The 26,081-nt window shown below is 45.9% G+C and overlaps 1 protein-coding gene across 1 annotated transcript in view; it reads left to right on the plus strand.

Moving 5' to 3' along the window:
- The window catches only part of ABCA4 (ATP binding cassette subfamily A member 4), a 166,462-nt gene that overhangs the window by 47,325 nt on the left and 93,056 nt on the right, over positions 1-26,081 (plus strand). Inside the window, exons 12-20 of the mRNA XM_088022838.1 lie at positions 6,577-6,782; positions 7,423-7,599; positions 9,551-9,773; positions 12,853-13,074; positions 14,921-15,125; positions 18,620-18,685; positions 21,458-21,547; positions 23,257-23,431; positions 25,668-25,799. Of these exons, the coding sequence (XP_087878964.1) occupies positions 6,577-6,782; positions 7,423-7,599; positions 9,551-9,773; positions 12,853-13,074; positions 14,921-15,125; positions 18,620-18,685; positions 21,458-21,547; positions 23,257-23,431; positions 25,668-25,799 (1,496 nt within the window). The remainder of the gene's footprint in view (positions 1-6,576; positions 6,783-7,422; positions 7,600-9,550; positions 9,774-12,852; positions 13,075-14,920; positions 15,126-18,619; positions 18,686-21,457; positions 21,548-23,256; positions 23,432-25,667; positions 25,800-26,081) is intronic.

Raw genomic sequence — 26,081 nt, forward strand, 5'->3', positions numbered from 1 at the left:
ATGTTTGCCCACATCCATTGGCATTTTTCAAAAGGAACCCCAGGTGTCTACATTAACACCAGCAGGACCACTTCAGGCCTCCATGGGCATTCATCAGCTGCTTTGTTCTCAGCCTAAGTATGGAAGTTAAATATGTAAGAGGCAGGACTGTAGAGCCAACATCTCTAAGGGTGCAGCCCCTCCTTGTCCCTGGACTCACCCCTGACACGTCCTGGGTGGATTAATCAGAATATGTCAGCACAGGGTGCCATTCCCCTTTGATTATCAAGTTCAAACAAAAAGGGAGATTCTTTCTTTCTTTGCCTCCACTGGGCAATGTTTTCCACTTAATATATAATTTAATTCATCTATTACTTAATGTGTTTGAATTTAGAGTCTGGCAGGTCAGAGTTGAAGAGGGAAGCCTGCTGCTACCGCAGCTTCTCCTCCCAAGGTGGTGTTTGATTTAGCGGTGTAAACAAATGACTGCATTCTCAAGAGGTCTTGAGCACAGCTGCCTGCCCTGGAGAGAGCTCGAACCTCTTCCGCTGGGGTGAACTCTGCTTCCTGGGGAGTATCAGCAAAACAACTGACAAGGAAATGTAGGACTTGTGTGGACTTCAAATAGCAGTGGCCCTGCCACCAGCGTTTGGCTACTACAGTTGGGAAATGAGGGGAACAGGGAAATCTCTCTTTTTTTCTGCCCTTTGCTAGCATAGGGCATTGTAATGGTTCTCTTTCAGATTCTGAACTCTGGTTGCAAAATTTGTCCAGAATTTGCTTCTGAGGCCATAAGACACTGTCTTTTTATTCACTGAAGGTGCCCTTTGAATTTTTTCTCATTGGCAATGCTATCTTTATGTTGAGCCCCCTAAACTAGCCTTCTTATCTGCCTACATTATTCTTCTCTAACATCCATGACTATACAGTTTCTCTCTGTGTAGAACCAAACAGCTTTTATAGATAGACTCCATGGCATCAGCCTTGTTAGAACCTACTGTGTTTTCACTTGTAAGCTAATCATACCAGACCAAATATGTCAAAATCCATGACCCTGGCTATGGGTTTAGTCATTCATCTTTGCCTCCCAAACACACTCATGCACATACATAAATATACATGACTGTTAGCCAAGATTTTTCTTTCTCTCTCTCTTTTTTTTAAGATTTTATTTATTTATTTGACAGAGAGAGACACAGAGTGAGAGAGGGAACACAAGCCGGGGGGAGTGGGAGAGGGAGAAGCAGGCTTCCCTCGGAGCAGGGAGCCCGATGCGGGGCTCGATCCCAGGACTCTGGGATCATGACCTGAGCCAAAGGCAGACGCTTAACGACTGAGCCACCCAGGCACCCCGTTAGCCAAGATTTTAACTTCAGGGACTAGAGCAAGTATCCCACAGAGAATGAGGCCACTTTCTCTGAGGGAGGTGACCTCCCCATGAGAATGCAAGGGTACATCATGAGTCATACCTCAGAGGATGACCCAGGAACTTCTGAGTTATGTCCAAAGCAGCTTCCATAATTGCTGTGCCTTTACTTCAGGGAGATTTGGTGAGGATGGCATTCTGGATGCTCTTCATAAGCCCTTCCTCTGGGTAGAGCTGTCTGACTTTCACTTAATGGCCAATCAGCAGCTAGCGAACACCAGTGATTTAGGACTCACCCGCATTCCTATCCCTATTGTCCAGGTAGGACATGGGGCTTTGACTTCAGTCTATAGCATTGTTCTAACCAGGTGAGATGCTGTAGATCAGCTTGGGATGGGTTGTGTTCCCATCCATATTATTTAAAGAAAGTAACTGCCTTCCTCCCAGACAGGTGTCACAAATGAAAGGTAAACTGGCAGGGGCTTAAAAGCCATTAGACCCTGTTGACTTTAAAGATATTTTGCAAAAACAGTAATAAAAATGGTATTTATGAAGTTCTCATTATTTGTGAGACAGTTTAATATCCTCCAGAAGAAGATTGCCTTGTTATGCCTCCTCAGCGAGCTTGGAGTGATCACTGTAATTAGCCTCATAAAGTGGTGGTGAGGGCCCAAAGGTCCCTATGAGCAGAGCACTTGGGCCAGCTTGGGTGCATAGTGAGCACCAGCTTTTATTCTGACCGGGAGGCACTGGCTGGCCCTTCTCAAGCACTGTCATGTGATCCTTAGAACACACCTATGAGGTAGCATGTATCTCAGTTTTGCAGATAGGGAAACAGACCATACAGTTAGCAAATAGCAGAATGGGGATGGCACTCGGGGCTGTCTGTCTCTTCAACAGTACGCCATACCACTTTCCAAGATGGGGAAAATAACCCAACTTTGAAAATGGGTCAGATGTTTCAGGATAGAAATGAGTGTTTGAGAACCTTTTAAGTTTTTTTTTTTCACAGAGTATCAGGGTACCAATCTAGGGGGATGCAGCAGGAAACATGACTGTGAATCAGCTGCCTGATAAAATAGCCAGGATGGAGCCCACGTCACTGTGGGGCTCCACAGTGTCATTGAAAACATCAGCTGCTTATTCCAGTATGGATTTCCCTTTAAGACATGAAAGGAGAGTTCAAAGAGCTCGATGGCTCAGAAAGCTACATTATTAAAATATATTTGTTTTTATTAACTTTTTTGCTTCAATGAGAATTATACTCTCATTAACATTATACCGAAAACTCACTTTTCACTAATTATTCCTAGTTTATCCTCCGAATCCAAGGTGCACAGGAATTATGTTCAAAACATAGTAGCAAAGCTGTATTTCTTACAGCGATCAAGACTTCTAAGTTTAAATCAGTTCAATTCAGTAAACATTCATTGAGTCCTTTTCGTGAGAAAATGCTCTTCCAGAGACTACAATGAACTAGAATGGCCCCTGACCTCCAGGAACTTACTGTCTCTAGAGCTGTGGTGACCTGCACAGTAACCAGGGACCATGTGTGGCTATTTAAATACTGATGAGAAAAATTCAGTGCCTCACATGCACTAGGCACATTTCAAGCATTCGACAGCTTTTTTGGGTCACTGGTTATCATATTGGATAGGGCAGATATAGAACATTTCCACCATGCAGAAGAATCTGCTGGACACTGCTGCTCTACTGGACAGGGGCAAGAGATCTTCCTGTTCAGGAATTCCGTTGCTCTGACTTTGTGGTTGGAGTGTGGCTTACTCTTAGAGTAACATGGGGAAACAGCACCACCCTTCAGACTTGACATTTGAAGAGATGGATTCAGATTCTGCTCCTGACCTGTATTGGCGTTGGGCAAGGCCCTTTGTCCCTTTGATGCCAGTTTCCTTACCAGTAAAGCAAGGACATCGGATCACAAAACCTCTCTAACTCCTATCCAGATGCTCTGTGATGCTTAGTGAATTGGTAGAATATTCAGTGTGTGTCTCATAATGTACCATAGCTAAAAGGGAAACTACGAAGAAGAATTTCCATCTCCAAAATAATTTTTTCATTTTAGAAATTTAATTTCAAATTCACTTTAATTTAAATTCAAACTCAATACTAAAATTCTATATATGCAAACCTAAACTTGCTAAACTGACTTATTTATTTATTTTAAGATTTTATTTTTAAGTAATCTCTACACCCAACACGGGGCTTGAACTCATAACCCCAAGATCAAGAGTCCCATGCTCCATCGACTGAGGCAGCCAGGTGCTCCCAAACTGACTTTTTTTTAAATGAGATTCTTTTATTATTCATTTTTGTAGAACAAGGTTTCCCCAGAGGAAACTTAAACATGTTTCTTTTTCTTTCTTTCTTTTTTTAATGTACTCCAGCAGTTTAGTTTTAATGCCTCCTTGCGCAAGCAGGTTGCCAATTCTCTGTCCCCATAGTGTGCTGTTAAGTACTGACAAATGCTGCAAACCAGGCCCTTGGTCTTCAGCTGTGGTGAAAGTCTATATTCCCCACCAAAAAAGATGAAAAACCAAAAACCATAAGATACCAAACCCTATGTTATTCCTAGAAAAAAAACAAACAAACAAACATGTGTTAAGGACTTCCGGTGTCATGAGGTGCTTAAGTCCTTTATCTCACTAAAGGACTGACCAGTGTTAGCCTGGGTGATGCCTGTTTGCAAAAGAAGAGCTGGGTAAAGAGAATTTCCTACTTTCTTAATTCTATGGAATGTGACTACACTTACTGGTATTTTTTAAAGAAATTCCACTTCCATTTAAAATACCTATCTTCTTAGTATGGTGTCACTTAAGCCTTGGCCCTCTGTATTTTCTCATTACCTGTGTTCCTCTTTCCCACATTAGCTGGAACACTAACTGTTTCTTTTGTTTTCTTTCTTTTTGTCTAGAAGACTGAGAACATTACATGGGACCTGCTCCCAGGATATGGAGCCTGAGGTGGGACAGTTTAGTTCAGAAGGCCCAAAAGAGGGTGGGTTGGCAGTCGTTTTTGTTCAGATTCAGCTCCTCGGCACAGTGAGGCTTCTGGCTCACCCTCTAAGGTTGCCTGAGGGGGACTTAGCAGTGAGGGAGTGGGTGAAGGAATCGGGCTTGCTTGCTTCTTCCCAGGTCAGCGGGAGCTCGGTCCTCTGATCACCTCCTTATGACCTGCCCACCTTCCTTGCTTCTCTACTTCTGCTGGTATGAGTTGTGGGATCAAATGAACTAGAGTTTGACCCCTACTCCACCGCTTTAGGGAAATGACTCAGCCTCTTGGAGCCTGAGTTCCCTGGGCTGCAAGGGGAGGATAAATAATAACTCTGCTCTCCTACTCTACAGGAGAGTTGGGAGTACATTGAGGGCAGTGGAGCAGGCTGTACCTGTGGCTCCTGATATAGGGGGAGAAGTCTGGGCCTCTGGCAAGTGGGAAGGGAATCCAGGGCCAGCCACTTGCTAGCTGTCACGACCTCTGGCAGGTTTCCTAGAGTTCAGTTTCCTCTTCAGTAAACTGAGGATTCCAGGTAACTCACAGGCTCTGTGTGAGATAATGTGTTCCTTTAAGCCTGTGTTACAACAGTCTTCTAACCAAGCTTCCTGCTTCCCCTCTTGCCCCCACCAGTGATTGTTTGGAAACACAGTTGGATCTCACATGTCCTACCCTTGCTTAAAACCCTCCACTGGTTTCTTAGGGCCTTTTCGAATTTGCCTGGAAAGCTCCTGGTTTTAGCATGGAAAGCCTCGTGCGCTAGGAAGCTCCTTGTTGGTTGATCACACTGCAAGTCCAGCAGGGGCAACCGATGTGGTCCCCACCCACCATCCTAGTGCTCACCTCTCACTGCTCACCTCTAGTTACTTCTACTTCTCCGCACAGTGCAAAGGGAGCGTTCAACACAATGCTAATGCCCTGGCCCTGCCTTTTGAGAGTCTGATTTCATTGTTTGGAGTGGGCCCTGAGAGTAGGTGTCTTTTTAAGGCTCCCCAGTGGTTCTACACACAGCCAAGGATGGGAAACACGGCTCTCTTCTTACAGGTGTCCAGACATCGCATGTGTTGTTCTCTGTGCAGGAGTTGACCTTCCCCCTTGTCTCTTCCCTTGGCTAATTCCTTCTCATCCTCGTCCTACTCGGGGGTTCCTTCCTTCAGGCAACCCTCCTGCACCCCTCCAGGTAGACTTAGCTACCGATGGGCTCCCAGCTTACTCTGGGCTTGCTTTCATCAGGGCCCCATCATTTTGCATTATGATTGTTGGTTTACTCCACACCTCTCCCTCATTAGGTCCAGAGTCTCTTTCGGGAAGAGATTTTATCTTCCCTCCTTGTATCCCTGGAGCCAAGCAGGCTCTGGCACATTACAGGCCTTCCGTAAGTATTGGGTGAGCAAATTAATCAAGACAAGGCCATCTGACCTCTTGTGAGTTACATTCTAAGAAAGAGACATTGACACAGTAACCCTAGTGTATTATAGGAACAAAGGGGTTAAGGAAAAACCGGATCCCAGTATAGCCTAATACTTTAACAAATCTATAGGTTTCCTGGACAACCCCCAATATTCAGATTAAAAGAAATTCTTAGTTTTGCTTTTCTGTAGTTTATGATTTTTTTCTCTTCCAGTGGAGAGAAAGAAGATCTATTAGGAAATTCCTCTCCCACCCACATTACCTGTCAGGACTGTAACTGGAAATGATTTCTCTGACTAAATGGTTTTGGCTCTCCGTTATTTTCTTTCTTCCTCCTTGTTCTTCCCTCAGCTGGCCATTATTGTGTGTTTGCGGGGAGGCAGGAAGGTTCACTGCTACAGCTGCTTCTCTCTCTCTCTTTAAAACTCTTTTATCGGCTTGCTTTCTGATCTTCAAAGCAGCCTGTATCCAGTGTGACCCCACTCCCTCGCCCCCCCATGCTGGGGAGTGAGAGCTGGGAGTCTTTTTGTCATTTTGAATACTTGCATATTTGGACAGCCTCAGATGGCCCTCACCAAATCTGCAGGGATGAGAGCAAGTCAGTGTTTGTAAACCCCCTTTACCCCCGAATCTAGACACAGAGACAGATTGACACCAGACCCCACAGTTAAGCAAACAGTAAGTTTCTAGATCTCCTTACATCTGACCCATCCCCCTGGGGGCAGCAGCCCTTACCCCCTGCCCCTTTTTTGCAATTGAGTCTTTGCCGTTAGTGTTCTTCACATGCTCTCAACCTTTGTGATTATCTGCAGTGCTTGATCCTGGATAAGTTTGAAAGCTATGATGATGAAATTCAGCTCACTCAACGAGCCCTGTCTCTGCTGGAGGAAAACAGGTTCTGGGCTGGTGTCGTGTTCTCTGACATGTATCCCTGGACCAGTGTCCTACCATCCCACGTGAAGTACAAGATCCGGATGGACATCGATGTGGTGGAGAGAACCAATAAGATCAAAGACAGGTGATGTCTGGCCCTGCGCATCCCTAGGAATGTATGTGGCAAGGAGCAGGGGCTCCTCTGGGCTCAGGTCCCCATCTCCTTGTAGGGACGGGAAGGTTACTTGGAAAGGCACAGAAACACTTGGGTATCAGAGAACTAAGCTCCCTAACCAGTTGGCTCTGTTAGTTGGTGGAACCAGCAGAGCTTGGGGTTAGATACCCTGTCGTCACTCCCTCAAGTTAGCACTTGTCCCTGGCTGGCCTTTGGGCAGTTTGGAGATGGAAACCTCTAGGTATTGAATTATCTTCACGTAGAGGTTCTGCAAATGAAGTTTCTCCAAAGTCACTGGGAAATTACATTTGGTACAGAGTGAGGGGTTGAGACAGGACTCAGCATAAAAATCAGTACGATTAAGTTAAGAAGAGATGAGATATTTTATAAAGTTCAATGTAGAGTCCTTGAATTAAAGCAATTACAAGTCACTGTGGCTAATATTTATAACTGAGATTTAAACGGTGAACTAGAAAATAGAATCAGTTTGGAACATTTTTGGGGTAAGGTTTTAAGAGAGTGAGTTTCGAGTCCCCTTGTGCTTGTGAAGTGTCAGTAAGCTGTCCATTCCCATTCACATCCATTGTCCTTCCCTCTTGGTTCTTTGTAGGTACTGGGATTCTGGTCCCAGAGCTGATCCTGTGGAAGGTTTCCGATATATCTGGGGAGGGTTTGCCTATCTACAGGACATGATCGAACGGGGGATCACGAGGAGTCAGGCCCATGTTGAGGTTCCAGTTGGAATCTATCTCCAGCAGATGCCTTACCCCTGCTTCGTGGATGACTCGTAAGTCAGAGGCTTCCAATCTCCCTCCCAGACACACTAATCAGGTTGCTGGGGTGGAATGGGAGTAGTCCCCAGGCTTCAGTCTCTTTGGAGAGAAACCCAGGGAGTGGGGCCAGCTTGAAGAGAACAGAGCTCTGAATGAGGAGCTGGCTTCTCCCAGACTCCAGGCAGGGCCAGATGGGCAAGTGAAATGGCAGGGAGAAAGTAGTTGGTGTTGTGGGTGGAAAAGGGAAGGTGAAAATAAAAGCAAGGGAAGTGAGGTTGGGAAAGGGGACAAAGGCTTTTTAAGTTTCCACTACGTAGTATGTTTGGTATGTGGCAGAGTTCTGGTCAGAGTGTTTGCCCAATGATTGCCAAATCAGCAAATTAGGACTCTGCATTGCAAGTAGGTCTGGTTCCTAGGAGCCTCAGAATAATGCAGCTCCTTCCCTAATTAACATTCCCATGGTGCATGCTTAATAAGAAGGTAGAGGAATGTGTTGGATGAGATGGAACCCTCCCTTCCTGCCCACCCCACCCCCACCCCCAGGCCTGTACATCTGTTGGCTAATAGCAAGCGAAGAAAATAGCCTATTATTTTCTGAACGTGTATTTGGGGCGTGATAGAGAGAGGGACAGAGAGGAAGAGAAGACTAGGTGGGCTCATTTACTAGGGTGGATGGGGGCAGGAATATCACCAGGACAGGAGCAGAGACCTACAACTGGCTTAGGGTTCAACTTTTAGAAAAAAAACTGGGAAGTTCACCATAGTGCGTGTTGTATCAGTGGGGTTCAGGGAGGAGAGAAACACTCACAGCCTGAAGAAAGGAAAAGTCCAATTGCTACCTGACAAAGAGTTAAGATAAAGCCCAGTATGGGCACAGGAAACCCTCTCTCCACACCCTAGTCCAATTGGTTCTCCTTCCTCGGCTCTACAAAAGACTAAAGAGATAAGGGTGGCTGTTCTGCAGTCAGTTTGGGTTTGGATGATAGATGGAGATGGGATGGGGAGCCAAGGGCAAAAGCCCAGTTCCACATTTAGGATCAGACTGGGAGTGTCTGGCAGGGTAGTGGGGTACACAATAAGGAGGCAGTGGGGAGTCTAGCCATTTGGAGTGCAAGAGCCCTCTAGTGGCAGGTCCCAGAAGTGCAGGCTTTATGAATTTCTGGTTCTCTCCTTAGGGCCATCTTGAGAAACCTCCCACACTGGAATCAGCCCTTCCTGTGACAAACAACAATTTTCACTACATAATAATCCCCAGGGCTTTACTAGCACATCAAGCACAAGGAGAATATGTGTAAAGTTCACAATAAAGTAATTCCAGAATATCAAATCTATCCTGCTTGGTAGAATGAATGTCTATGGGATTACTCTACCAGTACATGGCTGGTGGAGTTAGTCACTGTTGGATCACTGATTGATTTATTGATGGGTCATTTGCCTTCTGAAAGTGCCACACTGAATAGTTATTTTGTGCCTCTTCCTGCATAACTGCAGTTTGATCCTCTGGGATAGATAGTGCTAAGATGGCTGACACCCCCGGGGAGCCCAATTATTGCTCTCGCCACCACCAACAGTTCCCTTTGTGGTTCGCCATCTTGGAGTTAAGTGTCAGTTAGCATGTATCTATTCCAGTCACAAGCACATCATCAACTTTGTAGTTCTTTCCTGCGTGATCTTACAAGGTCTATACGGTGTAACACACAGAGTACAATTTTATTTTACACATATAACTTGTAGAGCATTCATCTGGGCTAACCAAAAAGCCACCATCTTGCTCTAAGGAAAAAGTAATCCTTCAGGGCAGAGTGCAATGTATTAGAAGATTCAAGCCCATTGAATGCCCAGTGGGATTTTCTGCCTTTCCCTCCATCTGGGCTTTGTTCTCAACACATCCAACCAACCAACATTTACTCCACCTCTACCAGGTACAGGGCATTCTACTATTCTGCTTCTCTCCTCTTGCTTCAGTTTTATGATCATCCTGAACCGCTGTTTCCCTATCTTCATGGTGCTGGCCTGGATCTACTCTGTCTCCATGACTGTAAAGAGCATCGTCTTAGAGAAGGAGTTGAGACTGAAGGAGACCTTGAAAAATCAGGGTGTCTCCAATGCAGTGATTTGGTGTACCTGGTTCCTGGACAGCTTCTCTATCATGTCAATGAGCATCTTCCTTCTGACCATATTCATCATGGTAAGCCAGATAGAAAAGTCCCAGAAAATCTTGAATAATGTTGTACCTCCCACTTTTCCTCCTCTTAATGAACTCGTGCCTGCATTAGTCATCTGGCCATCAAGGATAGCCTCACATGTAGCTACCCAGCCATTTCAGCCAAGGTGGAAAATACTCAGAGTGCCCCCCCCAGGAGCCCCGGTATGTTCCCCACTCCCACTTCCTGCCCAGGGAGCCACAGTCCACATAGATTATCTAGCCCCATTCCTTGGACTATCTGGAGAAGCTGCTGTTAGGAGAGCCCAGTGCAGTGTGATTGTATGTGCAGAGGGTTCTCTCTTTCCAGACATAGAAGAAATGAGTACAAAGAGTGTTTTCCTGGGATTACTGTCTCAACCAGCAGCTGGGGTTGGAATGTGAAGAGCCTTTTCATTGTATTAGGAGAGCAGAACTAGACTGTTTATTAATTACCATCATGGTCACACCATTCATGGCTTGACCAAAGGACATTCTGCTGTCTTAAAAGTCTCCAAAGCATTTTAAAGGACAGAACTTAGAGTCTGTCCTTTCTCAGCAGTAGGAATTTTTATAGCTGCAGACAGCATGCATAGGTCCATCATCTGCAAACTTGCAGCTCCCTCACAAGCTAGACTTGAAAATAATACATTATTTCATAATATGTTCTTTTCCTCCATTTTTAGTTCCTCCCCAGTAGATGATCTTTTGTACTTGTTAGATGATAAGTTCATAAATTTGGGTAGTTTTTTCTATTTATTTGATGGGATTTGGTATAAATTTCACACGTTAGGCTTTGCAAGCTCCTGTTATGGTGTTATCAAGCTTGTTTTGTTTTTCTGCGATTGTCATACTAAGTGCCCCTCTACACTAAGCAATATGTATGCTGAATAGTAGACTCTGGCGAAGTGTGTCCCATCCCATGTTGGACCATACTGGTGCCAGGAATGTTCCATCACATATCTTGTCCATCCAGCAGATATTCAGTTAAACCAAATCCTACCCCTTCTCTTCGCAGTGAAATGTACTAATTCTGAAGGGTTTTGTTTTCAGCCTTAGTCAAACCCTGTGCTAGAGTCCTATCAAAACCAATGCTGATATAGAGGTCTTTCTGCTCAAGCAACCTAGCTTTAAATTTGTGGCTTCAAATTTGCAGGGTCCTTGAGATCCACAAAGATGGGGGGAGAAGCTGTGCTCCTTGTCTTCTTCTAGTGGTCCCTTATTCCTTCCCATCCTTCGGTCTGCCCCTTTTCCCATTTCCAAGATGTTTTGTGTCCTCTGAATTAAAGGAGCCAAAATGTGTAAGTGTCTGACTTATGCAAAGTGCATAAACATGTATGATATCCTGAAATGTCTGTTAAGTGACATTGAGATCTGCCTTCCTAAGAATGAGCATTAAGACTTCAAAGCTTTTAGGACGTGAGGTAAAGAATGTTCACTAAGAATTTCTTGCACAAAGGGGTTTCTCCTTGTGGGAACCAGAACATTGTTCCAGTGATGACGGAAACAGAGCTTTGCACACAAAATAGGATTCCTTAGAATGACGCTCCCATCTTTGCCTTGTCCTTCCTTCCCACCTTAACTATGCAGGAAAGAAGCTGGAAGCTGGGACAATGGGAAGGTTCCAGTTATTCAAACTATTAGGAACAGAAAAGACAAGTGGTCATTAGAGGAAGCCAAGGCCTGTGAAGCTGTTGGGTCAGCCCAGTGACTTTCTTTCATCTCTGCCTGAAGTCACTGAGAGACTGTATGGGCCTAGAAGCTTGTGGGACTTTGCTTTGAGCTGGGATAAGAAATTGATGTTATTCTTCTGAGAATACCAACAACCATCTTAAAGTTCTTCCTGCCATAGCCTCGTGTTCAGCTGTGGACTTGCTTTTACTGGGCTATGGGATTAAGGAAAAGGAGTGAGCTTTCCAGGGTGATGTGGAGAGCTCTTTGACACACAAAGTCAGGAGCTCTGAGTCTTAATTTTGATTTTCATTTAGAGTTCCTCAGAGTTTGGTTCTAGTTAAGCATAGCCTTTTTCCACTCTCCTTTGCCATTTGTTTTATTCTATTTTTCAGTCCATTCCATCGGTGCCTGGCAGGCACAAGAGTGTGAATGAGGGAAAAATGGTAGCAGTGGCAGACAGGTGACACATTTGTTCCTCTCAGCTCTTGCACACCCATGACAGATATTGCTCATTGCCTCTCTTTTCTATTAAGAACCCAGTGCTTCAGGGCACCACCAACAGTTGATTGGAACCCATTCAAGAGATGAATCTCTTTGTACCTTTTTGTTCCCAAGAAAAGAACAAGATGATCTATATGTATTTGGAGTTCTGTGCAAGGGGTAAAATTCCTCATAGGATGTCTGCAGTAAAGGAGAACCAAGAAGGCCTAATAAATTTGAACATCTCAATGTATCCTATAATGGAAGTGGGCAGCAGCTCACATAGTGAAAATTGCTAATTCGGTCCTATTTTCTACATAGCCAAAGTGATTGACTCATGAGTTAATGTCAAATATACTGAGTATTTCCCCAGGTTCTATGTATTTGTATGATAGTGATGAAGGGGGAGGATTAATCCACTTCCAAGTGATGTGGATTAATTGCTGGTATTTTCATCAGTGTGAGTGGTAAATCTCAGAATACAACTACACATGATTGAGTCATCAGGCCAGGCCCTACGCAAAATGTTACAGCTTGTTGGAGGGTCTCCTACCTCCCTTTTTTGTCCCTCATCTACTCAGTGTATCTTGGAGCTTTTGGTGCTCTAAGATCTTCCTCCCCTGTTCTAGGCTTATTTCTCCCTTCCCACCAAGGATTTGCTTACTTGATACATAATGATTACTCGTACTGATAGGCAGCCTAATGTGTTGCCCTCCCAGGGAGAACAGCACTTGTGGAGGATTAAAGGAATTCAACAGCAGTGAGTCTCAACTGTGGAAATTTGGCATCCACGAGAGATGGTGGGAGAGATCACTCTGGAGTAGAGGGCTTCTGAAGGCCCAGAATCACGGCACAGAGGTTGCCCCCTGGGAGGGATGGTGCCCTGGACACGGGTGGAAAGTACCGACTCAGACGGCCTCTTTGGTTTCAGCATGGAAGGATCCTGCATTACAGCAATCCGTTCATCCTCTTCCTGTTCCTGTTGGCTTTCTCCACGGCTACGATCATGCAGTGCTTCCTGCTCAGCACCTTCTTTTCCAGGGCCAGCCTGGCAGCAGCCTGCAGTGGCGTCATCTACTTCATCCTCTACCTGCCACACATTCTCTGCTTCACCTGGCAGGACCAGATGACAGCTGACCTCAAGATGGCTGTGGTGAGGGACGTTGGGCTTGCCCCTAATACACGAAACATTTTCGCGGAGGCGTCTGTAGTAGTGCTGGAAAACTGGCCTGCCCTTTGCAGGGATCGACTTTGCCTTTTGGGTGTAAAGGACATAAGGTGTAAAGGCATAGGGGCAAAAGTTGGGACGGTCTTCATCCTGAGCTACCCAAGAGTCCCTCCTTACCAAACCTGCCTAATGTGTCTGCCCTGGGAAGCAGTCAAAAACCAGTTTGACTCACGGGTCCTTTCTGTGTCCGTAAGAGAGGAACAGCCTGGCCCATTTCACTCACTTTTCTTTTTGCAGCATGGGAGAAGGTTCAGAAGGGAGGGAGCTTGCCCTCTAACTGTTCTGTCCAGAAAGGTGTTTCCATTCATTAAAAGCATTTGTTTCTCTCCATAAAACCTCAAATCCGGTAGTTTACAAGGGTCTTTATCACACTCTACCACTGCATGCAGAAAGGAGTGCAGAAATGAGCCAGTTAAGAGCCAAGCCCTCTTGCCAGAGGAGGACTCTAGAAATTGACTTGATTGCTTGAGAGACAGACTTCTTAGTTCACAATTCCCAAACTAATAGCACTATCTTTTTCTCTAATCGGTTTCAAATGGGCCATTTCCATTAACCAGGCTTAACTGGCTTCCAGGTTCTCTAGGGTGCAGCTTTCCTAGTCCTCCAGAACTTCCCTCCATAGTTCTCTATGCAGTGGGGTCAAGAAAGGACTACCACCTGCTCTTTATTGAGGAAGATCCAAATTGTTCTAATAATCCAAACTTATTTGGCTACAGAGCTGCCAAGGCATCTGCCTTTTATTTCTCATGTTAAACAAGAAATTAATTGCTGTTATTTATAGCACCCAGTTTTCTAAAATGCTCACAATGGGCTAGTAGCAAAAAATCTTTATGACTCAGCCTATGGGCAGAGCTGGGCTATCTTGATATCCTGGGTAGACATCAGTACTTTGAGGCCACAGCTAGCTTCAAGGGTGTGTGGATCCACCAAGAAGCTATAGTTCTGGAAGTGTGTGGACCGGGGCTGAGGTGAGAATTTTTTAAATGGTTTTTATGAACATAGAGCTGGGGAATCTCATCCTTCTATAGAGTTTGAGCCCCACCCCAGGTCCTACAGACTGCAGAGAGGCCTCTGAGCAGAGGAAATGAGAATGTGCTTGTGTATGCTCTGTACGTGCTTTCTGCCGTGCCGGTGACCACCTGTGGGGACTTGGCCAGGAACCCTCTTCTTTAGCCTCCTTTTGCATACCACCTGTTTAGTTGACTTGTTCTCTCTACAGAGAACCTAAGGAAATGACTGTCCTCGGTCTGGAGAGGAGAAAAGGTGACATCAGTGGAATCTGAGGCTTTTCTGGCCTCAGTGATAGTCCTTAGGAGGTCATGGGACCATACCTTGCCCGGTCTCCTAGACTGTCCTAGGACACTAATGACTTTGTGGACCCTTCTAATGGGATTCACACAAAGCAGTTCAAGTTATCTTCTTTGTTCTATAGAGAACTGTGTGATCTCCAGAAAGAGGTAGGAAGAAGGGGGAAAAGGTAGGAAGGTAAACCTGAGCACCTTTGGTCCTTTGGTATGTTGTGCTTTGTGGGGTTTGAAAACAGAGGAGAGGTGGCTCGGTAAGTATTACATGAGGTCCCTGAGACATTTCCAGAATTCCCTTTCTGTGGGAAGACTGCCTTATCCCCTTGCTGGGTTATCCTTATACCTGGACACAAGCTGGGCCACTCTTTTGGCCCTCGCCCTCGTCCCTACCTTGTGGGCAGCTGGGTGCTGTTGGGCGGGGTGAAAGACCTCTGCTCACCTTATGTGTCCTCTTTGCCTCATTGCAGAGCCTGCTGGCTCCTGTGGCATTTGGGTTTGGCACTGAGTACCTGTCTCGCTTTGAGGAGCAAGGCCTGGGGCTGCAGTGGAGTAATATCGGAAACAGTCCCATGGAAGGGGACGAATTCAGTTTCCTGATGTCCATGAAGATGATGCTCCTTGATGCTGCTCTGTATGGCCTGCTTGCCTGGTACCTTGACCAGGTGTTTCCAGGTAAGTGTCAACTCCCACAGGGTAAAGGTACTGATATTGGGTTCTTCGGATCCCCAGCCTTCCCCCACCTTTATCTAGTTTAAATCTTATCCTTTCTAAGCTCTTTCAGTTTGGGCCCTCAGAGCCAGCATTTGAAACTTAAACTGAAGTCAAAAATCCGTCAGTGAGTGCTGGTGGCTCTACTTTAGAAATAGGTCCAGAATCTGATCCCACTACCTTCCCGGTCCAAGCCTCCTTCCGTAATCATTGCCTGCCAGTCTGTTCTCCACACTATGTTCAGAGATCTTTTCAGAACCAAGGTCAGATGATATCTACCTTCCGTTCACATCCCTCCAGTGGCTTTTCCTCTTGTTCAGAGTAAAATCTAGTGTCCCAGTCCTGGCCTATAAGATGCTTCATTAACCAGCATCCAGCTGAGTGTCTTCCTTATTTCCCGTCCTTCCCTTCTCCCTCACGTTCTCTGCTCCAGCCGCATCCTCCTCCTTGCTGACCGCTCTGCAGCACACTCAGGACATGTCCTCCTCAGAACCTTTGTGCCTGTTCTCACTGCCTGCGGCATGTTTCGGCACCCACCCCCATGTCTGCTGGCTTACCTCCTCACTTTTGTTCGGGTCTGAGTTCAGATGTCGCCCTGTCACTGGGCTCTTTCCAGATTGAAGGTATCTGACTACCTGCCCCGGTCTGCCCCGGTCTAAACCACACCCTTCAGCACTTCTGCCCCCTTTATCAGACTTTGTTCTCGCAACATCACTCTCTCAGGACGTATCTTTACTTGTTTTTTTTATTGACTCTCTACCCCTAGTAGAATATGGGCCCATGAAAGCAGGCCCACCGTCTGTTTTGTTCAGTGTTACAGGGTCAATGCCAATAAATAGTGCCTGACTTTTGGTGGACATTGAATCAATACCTGATTAATCTGCAGCATGGAAAAGCAACTCCTGAATCAAAATTGGGTGTTTGCACAGTTTCACATTTGCTTTGTAGAAATCAGATTTTCCTTCAACTTAGTATTTCCTGGTAGCTAGAGAAGTCCTACTTCATGGAGTGGCCTCCAAGTCAACCAACAGCCACCGTGTGCCGTGATAGCCATGGCCAGGCTTTCAATGCCGTGGCCAGGAGCAGGCGGAGGAGAGCGAGGCTGGGCCCAGTCCCTGGGGAGGGACAAATTCACATCATCTTGGCATAGCCTTTGTTGGGAGAAATACATAGGCAGCAACCCCGGAATAGGAGAACCCTGGAATAGACTGAGCCAGGAGGCCTGGGTTTGGATCAGAGCCGTGTGACTATATTAGCTTCCTAGGGCTGCCATAACAAAGCACCACAAACTGGGTAGCTTAAAACAACAAATTTTTTTGTCTCACAGTTCTGGAGGCTTAGAAGGAGAAAATCAAGGTGTTGGCAGGGCCGTGTTCCCTCTGAAATGTGTAGGGGAAGGAGCCTTCCCTGCCTCTTCCAGCTTCTGGTGGTTTTTCAACAATCTCTATCTTCACACAGTGTTTTCCGTGTGTGTGTGTGTGTGTGTGTGTCTGTCTGTCTGTCTGTCTGTCTGTCCTCACACGGCTGTCTTCCTATAAGGACGCCAGTCAGATTGGATTAGGCTCCCATCTAGTCTGGTATGACTTAATCTCAACTAAGTACGTTAGCAATAACTATTTCCAAACAAGGCCAAGGGTTAGGACCCTAGTGTCTTTTTTTTTTTTTTTCTGATACCAAATGTGTCATTTTTTTCCCCCAACATCAGCTATTTCTTTAATACCAACCAGGTGTCCAACAATCAGTTCAGTTCTACCAGTACAGTAACTACCCAGAATTAGCACAGACCCCACAAAAGGATTCAGTCCTACAAGACTGTTCCCACTTCAGAGGCCAGCCACAAATGCAGTGCCCAGGCTACCCACACTTTTCTCCAACTGACTACAAATTCAGGGGTTCTCACAATCCCCCCTCCCCACCCTGCTTTAGTAATTCGCTAGAATGACTCACAGAACTCAGGAAAGTAGTCTACTTGCAATTACAGTTTATAATAAAGAATACAGCTCAGGAGAAGCCAAATGGAAGAGATGAATAGGGGGAGGGGCAGGAGGGGTGGTGCATGGAGCTTCTATGCCCTCCCCAAGTACACTACCCTCCCAGCACCTTGATGTGCTCAGCAACCTGGAAACTCCCTGAGTCTCGTTTCCGAGTTTTTATAACTCAGTCTCCAGCCACCTTCTCCTCCCTCAAGATGGAGAGTGGGGCTGAAAGTTTCCATCCTCTTTTCCCAGGCCTGGTTCTTCTGGTGACCAGCCCCATCCTGAAGCTATCTAGGGCCCCCCAACTGAGTCACCTCGTTAGCATAAACTCAGGTGTGGTTGAGAAAGGGTGTCAGCTCCTTGTGAGCGACAAAAGACATTCCTGTCACTCAGGATAATTTCAGGGGTTTTACAAGCTCTGTGCTGGGAACTGGGGACAAGACTAGGTATTATTCTGTATTCTACCATGGGCCTCAACGTATCCTTTTTGAGGGGGGGACACAATTCAACCCATAATGGTGACTTTGAGCAATACATTTGACCTTGCCATGAGTCAGCTTTTCTATCTTACTGTGCCACTAGAAGGAGATATAATAAGTGAAAATTAGTTGGATTGAAAATGCAATTTGTCCCTAATTCAAGACCTTTATTTTAGCCAAGCTAAAGCTTTAGTTTGTCCAATAACTATTTACTGAGCAGCACCTATATGTTAGGCTCAGCACTAGTTTTGGGGAAAAAAGGGATGGAAAAGACAGACCCAAACCCGCCCTTTAAGGGCTGACAGTCTAGTGGCCATGGAACATGGGATAATATTAAATAAGCAAAGACAGTGTGTTCTCACAAAAATTAACATTTTATAGGGAGCAAAATCTTCTAAGAGAACTAGACAAGAAATTTGGGAGTCTTTTCCTTGGAATCCAGTAGAATGGGGTGGTTAAGATCAGGGGTATTAGAACCAGATTACCCATATTGGAATTCCGACACCTCTGTTTAATTAGCTATGACCTTGGGCAGATGAGTCAAAGTCAATAAGGAAACAGATTTCCTTATCCACAAGAATACCATTACCTATCTCTTAGGGTTGTTTTGAGGATTAAAATTTTAACTCATGGAAAGTGCTTACAATAATGCCTGACATGGAAAGAGCATCCAACAAATGTTAGTGACGATCATCGTCATTATTATTATCTGGTAATTGTTGAGAAAGGGCATGATTAAATTCTTTAATAAGATGTTTTCTTGGAAAACTATTATCAACCAAGATCATCAGTCTTAGCGTTGCTGGTTCCACCCCAAAAAAGTGACTTTTTAAAGTCAAACATGCTGGAAAGAGTAGTCTTCACGGTAGCCCGTGGGTAGCTGTGTAATGTTTATGAACTATGAATATGCTATACTCTGAGGTTCAGATAGATAAATTCTCGATTTTGTAGAACTGTGGTAGGACTACCAAGGCTTTTTCCCTTATTTCCCTGTCATTTCTAGGGGACTATGGAACCCCACTTCCTTGGTACTTCCTTCTACAAGAGTCCTATTGGCTTGGCGGTGAAGGTGAGTTATTTAAAATTTTTTAATTAAACCCCCCCCCCAAAAAAAAACCCTTAGTGTTTTGGCTATGTCCTGGATATGTGTGGGCTGTAGAGGGGGCTCCTGATGTCAAGTGTGTGGTTCCGATTAGTCAGCTGCCTCCTGGGGCTCTGCCACTGTGGTGCAGCATCACAGCCTCTGGGAACCCACTTTCTGTGAGTCACTGGGCCAGGTGAATGGCTGAGCACAGATAAACCCTTGTGGCCCATACAACTTGTGCCCGGTGGATGAAATTGTCCTTGTGAAAGAAGGCCAAACCACTTTAGGGTGCAAATGACTTGCAACTCCTCGATTTCAGGCAGAGATCCACAGCATCATAAAGGAACCTTTGCACTGGTCTTCTTCTGCCTCCTCTCCTGCTTTTTTATTCCTTTTGAAAATATAAATTAATTCATCATCCTAAGGTGAAGGCCCATCCAGAGGCTGCGGCAGAGCTATGACCTTCAAGGCAAACACTCCTACACTCTCCTCAAATTCATCTTACTTTGTGACTGGGGAAGACTGGGGAAGAGGGCTAAGGGGCGTTTGCCCAGAATGCATCTTAGATAAAATTTACTTTTCCTACTGAACAGCACAGGAGGCCCAGGGAGAGTTCTAGAAGTTCCATAGACTCTATTGTGAGGTATGAGAAGGCAAGAAATTCCTGACCTGAGAGCTGGGGACTTCCTTGGAGCTGGGAGTTTCTGGAAGCAAAGGAAATACTTTCCAATCTGTTTGTTCCTCACCTACCTGCACTTTACTTTGTATTTTGGGGCCTCGGCCAGGATTTATCCTTTAAGCACTAAGATAGAGGTTTGTTTTCTCTAAGGGGTTAGCCTAGGGCCTTTAAAAGGCTTGGACAGTTTTTTTGCTTTGTTTTGTTTTGTTTTTATGGTTCAAACAAATAGCACTTCAACAGCTCAGTATTTTTCCATTATGTTGGTTTGTCTGTCTTGTCTATAAACTTTTAAATTTCAACTACAATAAGGTTATAATCTACTATAAATGGGGATTTTCAACACAGGAGTGTGTTCTTGGAATATTTCTAATTTCAGTGAGTATCAGGACTTGTGGGCACTTTTCTCCCCCTCTATAATTTCGGCAGATAATCTGCCTCTCAAAAAGAAATTCTTAAGACAAATGTGCTCCAAAAATGAATCACATATATTTTTGCTAACAAAAGCCAAATATTTTTCACCTGCCTCACAGGCTAGACTGAAGTGGATTCCTAAATCTCTCTAAAATCAGAAAAGAAGGACACCTGGGTGGTTCATTCGGTTAAGTGTCTGACTCTTGGTTTCGGCTCAGGTCGTGATCTCAAGGGTCCTGAGATGGAGCCCCCGTGTCGGGCTCTACACCGAGCATGGAGCCTGCTTAAGATTCTCTCCCTCTCACTCTGCGTCCCTGCCCACCCTGCACAGTCCCCAACACTTGCGTGCACGTGCACTCTCTCTAAAAAGAAAAAAATCAGAAAAGAGCTGAGTTTCCCCACCTAACCACCGCCCCCCAACAGAGGAAAAAATGGAGCCCAAGAGGACCAGTGTCTTGCCCCTGTTCCTGCTGATCACTTGGGACAAAAACCTGGAACTGGGAAACACATTGCCTGGCAAGGAACTCACCCCATGACTAAGCTATGTAGAAGAATATTTCCCCCTGCTATTTTGCTGCATGTTAGTGCAGTAGGAGAGCTAGTAAAGTGATCAAAGGCATTGAGGGCAGTAGAGTTGACAATCCTTCAGGAGGCAGAAATAGCAGTGCCGGAGGTGGCAGGTCCCTGACCCCGAGGCCTGTTCCTGGCTGCTCCACCTGCAGCCTGCAGATCTCCAGAGGGCAGCCAAGGGTGATGGAGACCCTGGTTGGCTGCCGCATTAAAAAACTCCCCCTGCCCACATCTGTGCTCTAGAGGCCAGAGCCTTTAGATGCGTGGGGACAGCAATTTCTTCCTGCCCCTGCTTTCCTCTCTTGCTGGCTTCTCCTCTGCTTCTCTTCCCTTTCCAGGATGTCCTGATGTCCTTTTAAACCAAAGGCCAAGTTTACCAACAACAACAACAAAAATTGCCTCTGTGTGTGTGTGCATGTCTGATGTGTGTGAGAGAGTATGTGTATATGCATCAGTGTGAGAATGTGTGTGTGTGTGTGTGTGTGTGTGTTTACACCATACTTTACAATTTATACGAGCCTATACCTCGACCAGGCTCAACTCTGGTGTTAGTCCCAAAAGACTTGAATGCCCATAAAAATACTCAGGTAAATTATTTCTCAATCTGTAATTTAAGCTGGCCATCCATCATATCACCTTGAATGAGCTTTTCTCAAGGTTCACCATGACTTTGACATGTTTTTGACTGGAACTACTACTGGTAAGGTAAAGAAAATTAACCCATTGCAAACGGAGTCCTGGTTTTGTGAATATTTTTTTAAATTATAATTTCTGACACTGTGGGCCCTTGCTGGCGTGTTAAGAGGATGAGGTGAAACACCTGTTATAAAGCTCTGTCTGGGCTTGGCAAAAGTTGACCAACCAGACAGCCCGGAGGCACTGGCAGCCATTTTCGGGACTTTACAGGCCCACAGGTCAGTGGGCGGCAGAACCATGCTCAGGACTGGTCCCCGGGAATGCTGACTTGGCCTTTTGAGGGAACCATGTTTTCCAGCTGTGGTAGGAAATTCTGCCACCCCTTCCCTCTCCCTTCCTTTTCCTGCTTTTACTGATTGTTAGCTCTCACCAGGAGTAACGGTGGCTTCTGGTTGGTGCAGGGTGTTCAACCAAAGAAGAAAGGGCTCTGGAAAAGACAGAACCCATAACAGAGGAAATGGAGGATCCGGAACACCCAGAAGGAATAAATGGTAAAAAAAAAAAAAAAAACTCAATAAAGAACGCAGAGCATAGGCAAGGAGAAGGTGCAGAGTACTGTAAAAGGATGGAGCAATACACTTCATGACTGGGGTGCAGTGGACCCCGGGAAACCGACTCTGTTGACAGGTTAAACCTGGTAGCTTCTCAAGGGCCGAGCTGCACGTGTGTGGAATGAATGGTCCAGCCAGACATTAACGCATATTTCCTGGAGAAAGCAAATCCCAAGTATGTGGTGTGTTTGTGCCCTTGTTAGGCAAGTCCCAAGTGAGTTGCACAAATGTGCTGACTTCCGAGGATTTAGCAAGAACAATAACTTGGGTCACTGGGACTTAAAGCGGATATGAGCTATAAGGAAAGACAAAAATAAATGCTTCTGTGCATAGGAGGAAGGAGTCTAGTGGAGCTGACTATACTTCATTCGTGGTTTACAAATCTACAAGCCCATTCATTCAAACCATCAAAAGCCTTTCCTGACTGTGGAAGTTACCTAATAATTCCTGAAGTAATGAATTAGGTTTACAAGTATTCCTTGGCTTTGCCTTCCTTACCTTCTCTCCTAGACCAGTTCTGTACTTCTCCCCCATTTCTCCCTTCCCTAAGCGTTATGTGTCTCTCTGTGAATGCTAAAATGCTCTTCCTATCCCCTCCTCTGGGCTTTGCCTGCCCCTCCCCTGCGTGAGAGGGTCTGGCCTCCAGGCCTCCAGGCCTCTGGCCCAACCCAGGTGCCGTTTCACAAAGCTCAGGTCAGTGACCTCTGGCTCCTCAGAGAGCTGGGCTGCAGTCAACAGTGCCTCTGGCATGGCCCTCCCAGCGTGGAGTTCCAAGGCCAAAATCAGAGGGCTGGGCCTGATTGCATCTTAGTTACAGGAAGGACCAGGAGGCACACATAGGAGAGGGATGTTGTTTTGCAGGGGAGTCAATGCTCAGAACCTACGATGTTCACAGAGTAAGTGGTGCTGTACAAGGTGAACCCAAGCAGAGGCAGACTGGAGGTCTGCAGAAGTGGGCTGCACGTTCACGAGGATCGGCACTGGAAAGGCGTGGGTGGGAGGAGGTGTGGCGTTGGAGGGCCGGTGATGAGAAAGAGTGGGCTGTCCTACCCAGGAACTGAGAAGCCCACTTTAAGCAAAGTTAACACAAAGGCTTGAGCAAGGTGACCAGGAGAAGGGCAGTTACAGGAGTGGACATGGGAGAGTCTGAGGGAAAGTTATGTTTTGGGAGGAAGATAAGGAGCCTGAGCTGCTACCAGAATTCTGCCCAGGAGGAAATGCCCCACAGACTGCTGGAAATGAGAGCCCAGGCTGAAGACTGAGCTTCGGGCTAACTCTCCATATGTACAGTGAGTGTACTCTGGGTTTGAATTCCAGATTTGCCGTTCATGAGCTGTGTGACCTCGATTGGGTCTTTGATGTCTCTGTGCCTGAGGTTTCCCCATCTATAAAAATGGGCATAATAACATCTGTCCCCACGGAGCTGTTATAAGGGTAAAATGAGGTAATCCATATAAAGCACTTAAACAAAGCCTGACACATAGTACCACTCAATAAATGTTAGGTACTATTATTGCCCTGATTATTTTGTAGTCAGCCTTACAAAGGTCACAGCCATAGGGGCAAAAGACAGTGGTCCGAAGAGCGAGCCTTGGGGACTGTGTACATTACAGCATTATACTTACATCATGTTCATTTTTTCCTCCAAGACTCCTTCTTTGAACGTGAACTTCCAGGCTTGGTTCCTGGGGTATGTGTGAAAAATCTGGTGAAGATTTTTGAGCCCTACAGGAGACCAGCCGTGGACCATCTTAACATTACCTTCTACGAGAACCAGATCACCGCATTCCTTGGTCACAATGGAGCAGGGAAAACCACCACCTTGTGAGTTTTCAGGCAAAGAGCCTGGATTACTCTTCTATCTGGTTATTTTCTGGCTCTGTTCTGCCCCATTACCTGCAGTATACTCTTTCCCACTGAGTATTAGTGACAAAAATGTACTATGTATTTGTGTCCCAAGAATGTGTAAAGCATACTACAGTATTTAGAGCTCATTCACGTATGTTGTTTTATTTGATCCTCACAAGAAGTGGGAAAGGGAGTTGAAGTAAGTTTACTGCCCCCTTTGTGTGCTGGGGAAGTGGTCTAGAGAGTTGAAGTGACTTTCTGGTGTCACCAATGTGTAATGGTTCAGTGAGGGCAAGAGCCAGGTCTTTTCTTTTCTTTTTTTTTTTTTAAAGATTTTATTTATTTATTTGAGAGAGAGCGAATGAGAGATAGAGAGCACGAGAGGGAAGAGGGTCAGGGGGAGAAGCAGACTCCCTGCCGAGCAGGGAGCCCGATATGGGACTCGATCCCGGGACTCGATCCCGGGACTCCAGGATCATGACCTGAGCCGAAGGCAGTCGCTTAACCAACTGAGCCACCCAGGCACCCCAAGAGCCAGGTCTTTTCAGTTGTCTGGTCTCTGACACTATGAGCCTGTCCTCCCAGCCCCAACCTCCCCACTGTTACTACCATCAGCGATGGTGCTAAAGTCATGGCCGTCACCATCACACGCCCTTGGTCCATACAGACTACTACTTACTTTCAAAGAGGATTCCTTTACCTATCTGTTTTGGAGAAAGTAAAAAGGGTGTGCTCCCTAGAGGGGCCTGCGAGGTAAACACCTGGCGATTGGAAGATAAAGTTCAAGGAAGATGCAAGCTCTTCATAGAAAGGTAAGGAAGCTCTCCTAGCTTTTTAAGGGACTAGAGCGCCATCTGCTGAGAAGGAGAACGTGGCTAGCTAGGGTTTCCCAAGGAGCGTCAGACAGTCCTCTCAGGGGGTAGGGAAGCCGTGTGATAAGTGGTCTTCAAGTCCTTTGACCTCTTACAGAGCGCCAGGAAGGATCAGCAGTATACACCCTAAGTTGGAATGTTCTCTGAGGGAGGTTCAGTGTGAATGGAATGTAGGGCTGGTGCCATTATATTTGATTCTGTTTCCCTCTAGTGGTTGATCAACAGAGATTTCAGCTTCTAAGTACAAGGTCAGATAACCTGAGATTGTATCTGAACTCAGGGACAGAGCTGGCTGGGCCAGGCAGCACTATATCCAACTGATTGCTCACCTTGTTAACTAATATGGTCAGAAAGTCCAGAGCACCACCCAAGACCTCAGGGCTTCTCAAGACAAACACATTACTTCATCGACTGCTGAAAATTCAACTTCCCCTGGGAGTTGAAACACACTGTTTAATAAAAATAGTAATAACACTTTTTTTTATTTAAAGATTTTATTTATTTGAGAGAGAGAGAGAATGAAAGAGAGAGAGAGAGAGAGCATGAGAGGGGGGAGGGTCAGAAGTAGAAGGAGACTTCCCGCTGAGCAGGGAGCCCGATGTGGGACTCGATCCCGGGACTCCAGGATCATGACTGAGCCAAAGGCAATCACTTAACCAACTGAGCCACCCAGGGGCCCTAAAAATAGTAATAATACTTTTGAGCTTTACTTTATGCTGGCACGGTTCTAAGTGCTTTACAAGTGTAAACTCATTTAATCCTCACAACAAACCCATGAGGTGGGCATCATTATTTCTCATTTTACCAAAAAAAAAAGGCCAACATGGATATCGAGCTTTTTGTTTTGCATTCAAAAAATGATATTGTTGGTGGTAATTCCTCTGCCTGCCTTCAATCACTTAATCAACAAATACATACTGAATGCCTGAGCTCTCATTAAGATCCTTCCCTATGCTTTGTAATAATGATATCAGGCACGTATTGACCTGTACGTACTGCACACCTTCAATTGAGCCCCTACAGCACCAGGAGTGGTGATGACTGAGCTGGGGAGGGATGTTCTGTAGTGAATGTTCTGCAGCTGGGAACCCTGAGGACCCATCAATGCCTGCCTGGGGCCCTAGGAAATAAATAAAAGCAGAGAAGGCAGAAGCGGTCATCCACAGTAGGGGCTGGATGCTTCTAAGGCCTGTATGGGAACCTGTTGGTCCCCACAGCTAATAATGGTTTGGTTTCAATTGAGAGCCAATGCAGGAGTCACTGTGAGAGTCCTCAGCAACCCTGGAGTGGGGGGACTGCTCAAGGTCATCTTTTCTGTCACTGACTCCTGCATTTGACAGGTCCATCCTGACGGGTCTTTTGCCACCAACATCAGGGACTGTACTCATTGGGGGAAAGGACATTGAAACCAGCCTGGATGCAGTCCGGCAGAGTCTTGGCATGTGTCCACAGCACAACATCCTGTTCCACCAGTAAGTAGAACAGAAACTGAGACCCTCTCCATGCCATATTCCCACCCTGCCCGCCCCCACAACACACATGTTCTTTACAGCTGAGCTCAAGGATGCCAGTTCTGGGGGCAGGAGGGAGTATTCTTGTTTGTTTTCCCCATGTTCAAGGTCCCTGGTCCTTCCTGCTATGAGAGATATCCTTCAGAAAGTCAGACTAAGCCTCTGGCACTGGGAGCTGAGGTCTGCCCCCTCAGAAGAGTAATGCCCCCTGCTCTCTGACAGGGTGGCCCATCCTGCGGCCCC

The sequence above is a fragment of the Eumetopias jubatus genome, unplaced genomic scaffold, assembly GCF_037043125.1.
Source record: "Eumetopias jubatus isolate StellerSeaLion01/CBP00866 unplaced genomic scaffold, mEumJub1_p1.0 scaffold_4, whole genome shotgun sequence".
Classification (NCBI taxonomy): domain Eukaryota; kingdom Metazoa; phylum Chordata; class Mammalia; order Carnivora; family Otariidae; genus Eumetopias; species Eumetopias jubatus.